General features: G+C 58.9%; 1 protein-coding gene across 1 annotated transcript; it reads right to left on the bottom strand.

Moving 5' to 3' along the window:
* Nucleotides 1–5,151: 5,151 nt before the first annotated feature.
* Nucleotides 5,152–9,735, bottom strand: NPM3 (nucleophosmin/nucleoplasmin 3). Its single transcript, XM_069796819.1, is given in 7 exon segments — nt 5,152–5,739; nt 5,860–5,988; nt 6,414–6,507; nt 6,756–6,875; nt 7,587–7,672; nt 9,544–9,657; nt 9,660–9,735. Coding segments are annotated over 6 exon segments (573 nt in total). The 5' UTR covers nt 9,721–9,735; the 3' UTR covers nt 5,152–5,739; nt 5,860–5,890.
* Nucleotides 9,736–11,389: the final 1,654 nt, after the last annotated feature.

Raw genomic sequence — 11,389 nt, 5'->3', positions numbered from 1 at the left:
CGAAAACCTTGTGTGCTGCAGCTCAGGGGTCTCCACCCCCCTGAAAGCCCATCAGGGGAGCAGGGGCTAGAGGCATGGAGGGGGTATAGGGTGTCCCACAGCCCCTGTGCAGAGCCATCACCAGCAAGGACACCACAGAGGCCAAATTCTGCCCATCTAGCCTAGGGCTCTGCCACCCACGGGGCTGGGAACTGGGGACCACAATGTCCCTGTGCTCCCTACAGCAAAGTGCCTCCCTGGGAGGGTCCATCCGGCAGATCCTAAATCCCCTTGGGGCACAGCCCAGCTGCTCTGGGAAGACCCTGTCCCCCCGCCTGCCACCAGCCCTGGCAGGGGCGCGAGGCCAGCAGTGACGGTCCTGCCAGTGTCAGGGACAGCCCAGCCCAGAGCGATTAGATTCACGCCTCGGAGGGGTCGAAGGGCAGGACACCTGTGACCTCCGGGTATCTCGGCTGCGGCTGTCGAGCACAGAGCTGCTAACGCCGCCCTGACATGAGATGGGCTGTGCTGGGGATGCGGGAGGGGACGGTGTGGGATGGCTGCCATGGAGCCTTCCCCAGGCTGTCTTGCCTGGGAGTCTCTACCACAGCCCAGCCATGTTCATTTTTAGCACCTGCTTTATGCGTTCATGAGTTTAAACCCAACTCATGGCACAACCTCTGCTCTGGCATCAACCCGTGCTCCTCCAGCACCTTCTGCTGTGCCTTCACTGCAGACCACAAAGCCATAGCTGTTGCAGCAGCACCTTCATGGAAACAACCCCCTCTTGTATTCTGGGCAGTGCTGTGGATCTGGGGACACACATCCCCACTGCAAGCAGACACATTGAGCCGCTATTGCAGCCTGCGAACACCGGGAGCAGAGCCTGGCCACAGGCAACCTCCTGTGCCGGGATGTGCAGCCGGGAGCAGCTGTGATAAATCAGCCGCTGGCACCCGCTGTGGAGCCGAGAGCTGGAGGAGCCTCTTCTTCTCCTGCAGAGCAGTTGGTGGGGTAAACACCCACACATCCAGGCTCCCAGCCAGCTCAAGGCACACTAGGGATGACCCAGCACATGACCGAGCACCAGCAAGCAGGAGACGATCCCAGACCTGAGTTTCAGCTTCTCACGCAGACAGAGCTGTTCCCACACAGTGCACCAGCAGCATTTCCCTCTGCAAGGCGTGTTAATGGGAAGAGGATGGGAACTACCAGCAGCCTGGCCCTTCCAGATTCTGCTGCTTTGTCTCTTTGTTGCAATGTGTCCCTGGCTCAGCTCTGCCAGGGCCAGCCCTGCGCGTTAGGGTGCCGGTGGCTCCCTGAGGCAACAGCAGAGGTACTTGTGCCCACTGCTCAGCAGGACAGAACAGGGATAGCACAGTCAGCTAATGCTGCAGAGAACAGGACTTTCATCACACCCACCACCGGAATGGTCCTGTCTGAGTGTGGCTTGGCTGGCCCTTTTCCTGGTGCCACTGAAGTGCCACGCACCCCATGGCTCTCTGCCCCACCTCGCAGAGCCACTGCTCCCTGGGATAATGGGTGATGCTGCATCTCCAGGGGTGTCCCACTGGCTTCCCCCATAGCCCAGACAGCCAAGCCTCAGCAAAAAGCAGTATTACCCCAGAGTTCAGTGTGGGAACCAGCAACAGAGAGCTCATGGAGCAGGGGACCAGCCCCACCTACAGCACAGTTACAGCTGCGCCTCTCAGCCGCCCTGGGGCTGAGTTCTCAGCCATGGAGAGCTGAAACCCAGCAAGAAAACTGTTGGGGCAGGACTGGCTGGGGCATCACAAGGAAAACTGCTGCCTGGCCATGCTCAGCAGTGCAGCTCCCCATCTTGCTCCTCCATCCCTGAAAAAGCAACTCAAACCTGACCTCTGAAACCAAAGCATCCTCTGGGAGATGCTGGCCAGGCTCAGCTGCCTGGCTGGTGGCAGGCAGCCAAGCCCCAGCCCAGCAGGGCTGCACCTGGGCCAGGGCCTGCAGTGAGCAGCCCAAGTCCCTCACCGGGTGCAGCAGGCTGGTTTGGGAGAGCCACGGAGAGTGTGGCAGCATGGGTGCATGACCATACTGCTCATGCATGGTGACCTCCATGACAAGCCATGCTATGGCCACGTTTCTCTGCTGCATGACTCAGCCAGGGCCAGGGTTGCCCTGGTGCTGCTGGAGCAGCGATGGATCCATCCCCACCAATGTCAGCGTGCAAAGCCCCAAAATGCAGCAGAGAGGAGGGATGCTCAGAGCCAACCACCTCCTAGAGCAAGCCCTGAGCCATCAACTGGGTTGGGGCATCGTTTGGGTCCTTGGGTACTGGCACCTCCACCACCCCATGGGAGAGCAACAGGCTCCATCCCCTTACATGCCTCTCTAGCACGTGGAGCCCACATATGTACGCAGACACACAACAGCTTCATTTTTTTCCCCTGACCCTATGCAAAACAATGCAGCCCTCACATTGGGAGCTCCACGCTTCACTCCTCACGCACAGAGAGCGTCCTGCCCCCCGTCACCCCTGAGCACCCCCCAGCCTGGCCATGCCCAAGCTCACCTGCTCTTAGACAACCCTGTTTGTTTGCCCAAGGTATTTGCAGCCGGGGGCACCTGCTTTGATACCATCAGCTCTGCGAAGGAAGCTGCTCACCTAGCGTGACCCCTGTAATCCCATCCTTCCCCATTAAGCACTGTGTGTGAGCGCATCCCCCCTCCCAGCCGCCTGCCATCTCAGCATTTATCTCCCTCTCCCCGAGCTGAGCACATCAAGGCTGTGAAATTGCTGGAGAGGGGGGGAGCAAACCTCCCCAAGTCACTTAGAAAGGGGTCTGGCAGTGCCAACACCCCCCAGCCTTCCATTGCCCCCTCTGGGCTCAGAGTGTTCCCTCTCCCCTGGCATCACCCTGCAGCAGGGCTGGGGACCAGACAACACTCATGGCAAGGCCTTGAGATGGGCTGGTCCTGCAGAGGGCTGGACAAGCTTGGTCTCCTCAACCCTCCTGCCACCAGCACTGTGTCCCCCACAGTGCCACCTTTGCCCCCTAGCAGGACTGTCCCTCCTGCCACAGCCCCTTGTCCCAGCTACCCGGACACCTCCAAGGAGACCAGTGCCCTGAAACCATCTCCTACCCTTTAAGAGGCCAAAGGCTCCTTCTCATCAGCCAGTACTGCCTCTCCCACCCCACGTGAAGCAGCTCTACTACCCTGCCAGGGCTGAGCCGTGCGCACTCCCTCCCCTCATCACCTCCCACCAGGCTCCGAGCCAGCTGCCTCCCCCAGCCCACCCTTCCAGAAGCACCTTGTTAGAAATGATATACTAGCTCTTATCTCCCCCGAGCCAAGCTGCTCCTCCACAGAGAGCAAGCAGGACCAAGGCCCAGCAGATAAATTAGCCCTGACCCCTTCCACATGCACAGAGCCAAGGAGATCTACGAGGTCCTGTGTGCCAGCCCTGGCAGGGGCTGAGCGCCATCCCTGCACCAGCACAGCCACAGCTCCGTCACAGCCCTGAACTCCCCTCCTGCACCATCAGCACAGGCCAGAGGTGCGCTGTGCCCCACCAGCACTTCTCAAACGTACCTCCAGCCCTCAGGGAGGATGCTCCCACATCTCTTTGCTCAGCAAGGGTGCTGAATCGCCCCGCTTCCCACAAATTTCCCCAGGGCAATGAGATTTGCAGGGCGATCTCACAGTGCTTGTGGGCATGGGCACAACCCGCCAGCCCCGGGCACCTATTGCCCTGGGATGGCAGGACGAGCAATACTTCCCTAGGGACGCGACCTCTCCCAGCCGGCACCCATCCTCCCCGCAGGACCAGACCCAAGCACGCCGCTCCACCCGGGAACCCGGATCAGGAGCAGAACGCTGGATGCCCTTTACATCCCAGGGGCTGCTCGGACCCGGAGAGCGTGCCCTCATGGCAGGACCGGGCAGCCAGGCAGGGGCAGGCGAGGAGAGGCCAGGGGCCGGCTGGCTGGACCCCGGTCCCCCCGGCCGGGAGCGGGGCCGCAGAGCCGCCGCGCTGCCCGCCTGCCACCTAGCGGTCCCCGCGCTGGGACCCCCCCCGGCCCCCGCCACCGGCCGGTACCGGGGTAAGGCCGCTGCCTGTCCCGACCCGCCGGCGCCCTCCCCCCGCGCTGCTGCGGGGTGCCACGCAGAAGCCAGGGGGCTCACCTGCCCCCGGCCGGGTCTTCTCCGTCCTCTGGTGCCTCCCGGGCAGGCAGGGTCCCATGGCACGGGGTTGGGATGCCAAGGGTCCTTTCCCCGCTTTGCTGCAAGGGACATCAAAGCCTCCCTCTGTGCTGGTCAAGGGGAGCCGATCAAGGGCTGTTTGGGGCAGGAAGAACAGTGGGGAGGTGGGAAGGAGCTGCACAGGCCCCAGAGAGAAACGGCCCCACTCACGACCTAGGATGGAGCCCAAGCTGAGGATCTGCCCTGGAGGATTTCCTACCGGAGTCCACACAACTGAGAAACTCACGGTCCCAGGGCACCGACAGAGCCAGCAGGGCAGAACAGTACATGCTGCTTCTCAGGGATAACAGCCAGTGTCACAGACAAGGAGGGCTGGGACAGGCATCCACCCGTGGGCCAGTGATCCAAGATGGGATGCAGGGGAACCACCAGAGAAACATTTAAGGACAGGACCAGCCCCCAGGCGCGAGAAGTGCCACCTGACTGAAGCACAGAAAGGATCAAACCCTCTCCAAGTACCCAGACACGGGGGAATACAACTCCTCAACAAAGGTCAGAGCTCAAACCTGCCCCACAGCCTGCAGGTGCTGGTGTTTCACCCCTCCACAGGGCACTGCTGGGCTGAGAGCAGGACACAAGCGAGGACCTTGCTGTGACAGTGTCCAGCACCAGGGTCAATGTGGCCCAAACCAGGGGGGTGTTGCTGATGGCTGGATTACCTTTGGGAGCACATGTGAATCTGGCTCCCTGCCCCATAGAGCTGCCTGCAACTCTGCCTCTTCCCTCAGTAGCCTGGATGCAGCGCTGAGCTGCAGGGCACAAGCACGCAGAGCCCACAGGGGAAAGAGAGGAGCCCCCGAGTCCCTCCTGGGAGCTCCACAGCATCACCAAGGGAAGCAAGTGTCAGGGACTGGACATGGAGGAGCATCTCCCACTGAAATGTGCATGGGAGGAACCTGGTAGCCAGCAGAGATCCCCCTCCAGCCCTGATGCCTGAGAGACCTTTATTCAGAGTGTAAAAACAGTTCTTTACAAAGCAGGGTGACCCAGAACCTCCCCCCACATCAGACAAGCTGTGAGCTCCCACCCTACCATAACTGCAGCTGAGGACACAGCCTGGGCCCCGGTTTCACACTTCCAAGTGCATAAAAACCAACAAATTGTGAGTAAAGAAAAGCAAACACACTAGAATCAGTGAAACTGCCTGTCCCACCACTGTCCATCTGCTGGGGAAGGGGCCAGGACTGGGTATTTAGAGCCAGGAAGAGGGGGTGCACAGAGCAGAGGTCCAGGACAGCAAAAAGGCACAGGGCAAGGATCACCTCCTCCATCCCTGACTCCCAGCACAGGGATGGGGGGAGAGGAGATATACCAGCAGCATCCATCCAGTTTTGGGATCAACCTCCCAGGGCTGTGGGAAAGGAGACACCCCAGTGCTGGGAGCAGCCCCTGCTCCCCAAAAAGTTAAAACAGAAAAAAAAAAAAAGCAAAAAAAACCAAAGCAGCAAATGTTGAGGTCCTGGCAAGAGGTGTCCGAGGTAAAAGCCATCCAGGGAGAGAAGTCCCAGCGAGTACCTGGAGGAAGAACCAAACTGAGACCAGCAGTCTCCTGCAGCAGGGCAGCTTCCACCCACACTTGCCACACCAGCGTCGCAGCCACCCAGACCCTTCCACCAAGGCTTCCTGGCCCCTCACCTTGCCTAGAGATAAGTTACTGGTTCCTCTTCTATTTCTTGGCTGGCATGATAGGAGCAAGTTCCTCCTCCTCCTCCTCCTCCTCAGACAAGTCATCGTCCTCCTCAAAGGAAGCATCTTCCCTGTGCACTAGGACATACAAATAACTCTGTTACTTACCAACATATGTCTTTGGCAAATACCACTGACCCCCCAGACACCCCAAGAGCAGAGCAGCCCAAGGAGCACTGGAGCAGTTTTAACAGCAGCTTGCGGGCAATAAGCTGTATCCCAGCTGGAGGGAGGCCTCAGAGGGCAATGGTGACAGCCAGCCATGGGAAAAGGGGACAGTGTGGGTCATCCAGACCCCTTTTCCCATGCAAGGCTTTATGGCAGGGAAGGAATTCCTGCACAGAGATGCCCCCTGGGGAACCAGCACAATGGAGGCACTGAGCACACATGCTGGGCAGCACCAAGCACATCTCCCAGGGGCTCCCCAGCTGGTGTTCACACTGGAGAGAGCCCCTCCAAACCTCTCGCTTCTCCCAAGCCTTTCCCCATGCATGAGTGCTAACCTATCCGGTGCCAGCCGGTGAGGTGTACTGGGCCAGAGCCCGCTGCCAGGCGGAAGGTCACCGGAGGCTGGAGCTTGAAGTTGTCCAGACTCAGCTGCAAAGAGACAGAGATGGAGCTGAGTTAGGGGCAGAGGCAAAAAGCAGAATGTCCTGCAGTCCCCAGCACAGCACGTGGCCCAATTAACCATGTCCTTCTGGGGGCATCTGCAGCCAAGCCAAGGCTACCCAGGGCACTTCCCCGTGAGCTCATGGTCAGGATCCTAGGGGAAAGGTCCACAAACATCCAGAGATGTCCAGTTCCCTGCAGCCAATCCCACCTGAGTCTTCAAAACAACCTCTTACCAAGGGCTGGCATGACAACTTCAGGTTTGCCACAGGCACAGCGATCTCCTGGTTCTCGTGGTTTCGTCCAACAACCTCCACCACATTGCACTCGTCCTTGGCACCATCCGTGAGGCAGACCTGGGCGGGAGCAGAGATTGTGAACTCCTGCTCTCCCATGGGACACAGCAGGGGCAGCTATGGGTCTCCATGGGACAAGTGACCCACAGCAATACTACCAGTCCAGCTGCCATGCAAGGTGTGAGGATGCTGCTCCCAAAACAGGGAGAGCACAGAGCATCCCCTGCAGCAATTGCCCCCTTAGTGCCTGCAGAGATGCTCTGTGTCTTTCCTAGCTGGGACAGCTGTTCCTGCAACTGCCTCAAGACATGGCACCTGGGCTGCATTTTCTGCTGATCTGATCCATGCTGGCAGGTCCTGTGCTCCCAGGACAGAAAGTGACCCCCAGGGAGAGCCAGTCATGAAGCCTTGCACCTACCTGGGCTTGGAAAGCAACAAGCCAGAGACCCAGCTGGTGTGAAGGGCATGTTCTAGTGGGAGGTTCCAGCAAGGTGAAATACAAGGAAAAAATACCTTCCTTTACCCCATGTCTGGAGTAGTCCTCTGCTGAGCAGCCTCCCGCCACCACTGGCTTTGCTCAAGCATTTCTGTGCAATGGATAAACGTGATAGCCCCATGCCCTGCCCTGAGAGCAGCCAGTGCCAAGACCTCAGCCAAGGGAGTCCCCTGGTCCAGCCTGGCCCGGGAAGGGGGAATGAGCCTGTGAAGCGGGGGTGAGGCTGTGGGCCACTATGGAAGAGGACAAGCACAGTTAATCCTCAATTCTCTTACCACAGACAGGGCCAAAATGTGGTCGGAGTCATCTTCCTCGTCCACCTGAAACGTGTAGGATTTGGTATTGGCAGTGAGCTCGCAGCCTGGAAATAGGAGATGAGAAAAGCTGCAGCGGCCATTATGCAGCCCCAAGCACCGTGGGCAAAGGGTTCCCAGGGCAAGCCCTGGCCGGGCACGCACACAGCATCCCTAAACCACTTTATTTTCTCATGCTCAGGAGCAGCCTCAGGCCAGGGCACCCTGGGCTCCAGGATAAAGTGTCCCCAAGAACTGTGCACCCCGCTCAGCACCATACAGGGACAAAACCTGGCATCCCCAAAGCAGGCTGCTAGGAAGCAGTGCCCGGGGGCACCCAAGGCCCCCGGGCGCAGCCAGGGCAAGGCTCAGCCCCTGCAGAGAGCAGCAGAGCCAAGGTGCACTGCTGTGGACAACAGGAGAGGGAGCAGGCAGAAAGGCAGCTCTGCTCTCCTCAGCGTCAGTGAAACATTTGCTCTGGTGAGAGCGTGGAGGCAAAGACACGGAGCATGAGACCTGAGTGATGAGAGACAACGTGAGGGGAGGATACTGGGCCAGGCTGCAGGGGGCTGGAGTCCCTCAAGACAAGTCTCGAGACATATTTTATTACGTACTTCTCCAAAGAGCTGCAAAAACAAGGGAGATGCAAAATTACGTCCTCAGCTCTTAGGATCAGGATTCAGCCAACCGTGGGGAGGAAGGAAAGGCAGAGCGCCCTGGCTGTGTTTGCTTATTGCGGGATGATTCACCAATGTGAAGCAGATCGGAAAAACACAGACCTGAGCCCTGCATACCAGACCCGGCATTTGCAACGGAGAGAGAGGACTTAGCCTCAGCAAACACCGCCCAGGGCAGGACCTCTCCCTCACCGCGCTTCTGTATTCAGCTCACCGGGGCAAGGACCGAAATCCAGGTGCATAAAAGGCCTGGGGGGCTGCTGCTCCACTCCCCTTTTCGACAGAAGCGTTTGCCGAGCCGCGATGTTTGCGGCGCCGTGGGCCGGGAGCAGCCCCGGACACGCGTGCGCACGCCTGCTTGCACACACGTTTATGAGCAGCGCAGGGCCACGTGTTGTGGGGGTTTAACAGCCCCGGCCGAAACCCCTCCCAGGGAGGAGGGACGCGGCTCTGCCGTCCCGCGAAGGGCACCCACGAAACGCTGACGTGGGAGCGCGGGGGATTAACCGGAGGAACGGGAGAGGCCGGCGAGAGCCGGGGCTGCTGCCTGCGCTGGCGTGGAGCTGTCACCTCTCCCCCCCCGCCCCCATTATTCCCAGCCCCTCCCGGCCTCCTGCACCCACAAGAACCCCAAGACCCCACGCGGCTCTCCCCAGACCGCCCCAGGACCCCCACCACATGTCCCTCCCCACAAACTCCAGGGCCTCGCTGGTCCCCTTCTCCCCCTGCCCCAGCCACACACAGGTCTCTCCCCAGTGTCGCCCACAACCCCCCTCCCCCCCCCCCGTCTAGTACCCCCCAGGGCTCAGTAATGCCCTCCACGTGTCTCTCCAGACCCACGTGTCCCCCTCCCCTCGTGTGTGTGTGTGTCTGCTGCCACCAGGACTCTTTACCCCCCCCCACACGTGTTTTCCCTCCTCATCTATTCCCAACCCATGTGTCTTTCCTGCCTCCACGCCGTCCTCGTTATTGCCAAAGCCTCTCTCTTCCCCCATCTCTCCTGCCCCCATTTATTGCCCCCACGTGTCTCTCCTAGCCCCTCCACCTCTCTATTACTCCCCCCATACGTCTCCTTACCCCCATCCCTCTCTTACACCCCCCCCCTCCACCCCCCCGTGTCTCTCCTGGCCCCGGTCTATTACCCGCCGGGCCATGTCTCACCACCCCAACCCATCTATTACCCCCCACGTGTCTCTCTCCCACCCCCACAAATCTCTCTACCACCCCCTCCGCGCCCGCCCGCGGCCCCCGGTGCCGCTCACCGAAGAGGACGCTGCCGGGGCAGCCGGGCCCGTGCGGCTCCATGAGGCGACAGCGCGGCGCTGGGAGCGGGGCGGGCCGAGCCGAGCCGAGCCGAGCCGCGCCGCCCCGCCCCGCTCCGCCCCCGGCTCCTGGCTGAGGGTGACCAAGCCAAAGGGCCCCGCAGCATCATCCCGCATCCTGCGGGGGGTGTCCTTTCGGCAAGGGCTCGCTCGATGGAGCAGCTGTGTGAGGAGGGGGAGTACCTGGTGAAATGCCATATTTATAGTTTTTTATTTCCTTGCAATAAAAAGGGAAGGGTTATTACCCCAGCGGGATGCTAATGACTTTTCCTGGTAACTGAAGGAATCAGAAGATCCTTCTAGGGGGGTAGGCAGGAGGGGGAACAGTGGAAGGGGAGACGATTTTCATTGTGAGGATGGGGAACAGCCCAAAAGCCACACAGGAGATGAAAGACACCACCACACCCTTTAACTGTAGGGTCTCTTGCCCATCCTGGGCCTTCAGCCAAAGCCAGTTCAGCAGGACAATGCATTTACTGACCACACTGCCAGCTGTGGAAATGCCACACCGACCAGAAAATGGCACTTACTGGTGGTTATCCACCTCTGGCCCTTCTCACGGGCACCATCCTGGCTCCACAGCACCAACAGAGCTAGGAGAGGCAGAAGACCAAGGGCATGAAGAGGGGTATCAGAGAGGACCAAGGTGGGGGCACAAACAGGAGGGACCTGCTCACCTCTATCCCTTTAAGCGTGGGCAAAGGCAGTGTGATCTGACACTGGGGACTGCGGCCCAGGAGCCTTTGAGCACAGAAGGCAAGATCCCACTTCAAAAATCTATTGCGGGGAGCAGAGGGCCTGACTGGCCTTTCAAAGCAGAAAGGGAAGCAGCCTGGTCCATGCTGCAGGGACGGAGCGGGGCACAGCTGAATCAAACCCCACTAACGATGAGCTCACACTGCGTTCTCAGTTGGAAGCTGGCTTTGCTCCCACCACAGAAGAGACCTCCACCAGCCAGCCATGTGCTCTGCTTCAGCTGGAGTCAGTTCAAGAAAAACACATCTGAAGAGGTTTGAAAAGCCAAACCTGGCCCCAGAAAAAGGCAAGTGCTCGGCTCAGCGATGGTTATACAAGCACACCCGCTTCCTTCTGCAGTAGCTGCTCTCTGCAGCCATCTGGCTGGCGGCGACATGTTACCTACGTGACCCGGAGAGCCCGTTCCTGCTTCACAGTCCCTTAAAGGAAAAGTTCCTGGCGCAACATCAGAGCCCCAACCTGCCTCCCAGGCTGAGATGGGTTTGGCATAGGCAAGTTATATTTGCCATTTCTGTCGTAACTTTGTGAAATAGGCTTCAAGAAAACAAAGACAACTATAGGAAACACATTATGATTTTGTGAAGAAAAACTACCTTTTTAATATAGCACGTTTACTGGGTTAGGGGAAAAGTTTTTAACTGCTAATTTCCCTGCTTAGTTTGCATGTTATCATGATCTCCACAATACACAGGCTAAAGCAAGTACCTTCCTGCTGAGAATGACAGCCAAGCAAAAGGAATGGGTCAGGGGTATGAAAAGCAGCTTTTTGCTAAGGTCAGTCTGCAAGAGTTCATCTACCTGCTGTAGAAGTGTGGCGCAAAAGCTATCTTGGGTGTTTAGCTTGGCAAGTTAAATTTTGTGGACATACAACTAAGGCCAGACTGTGGAGCTACAATGTCTGCCCCTTACACACAACGTGACCCTCAAGTCACTTCATCTCTCACCTCGTTTCTGCTGGCAGGCTCTTCTGGGATTCAGCAACCTCTACACCCAGCAGCCGGCAAGGAAAAAAAAAAAAAAAAAAGGAGCA

This window comes from Haliaeetus albicilla, chromosome 11, assembly GCF_947461875.1.
Source record: "Haliaeetus albicilla chromosome 11, bHalAlb1.1, whole genome shotgun sequence".
NCBI lineage: Eukaryota > Metazoa > Chordata > Aves > Accipitriformes > Accipitridae > Haliaeetus > Haliaeetus albicilla.
This window is presented reverse-complemented; position numbering and strand designations above follow the sequence as displayed.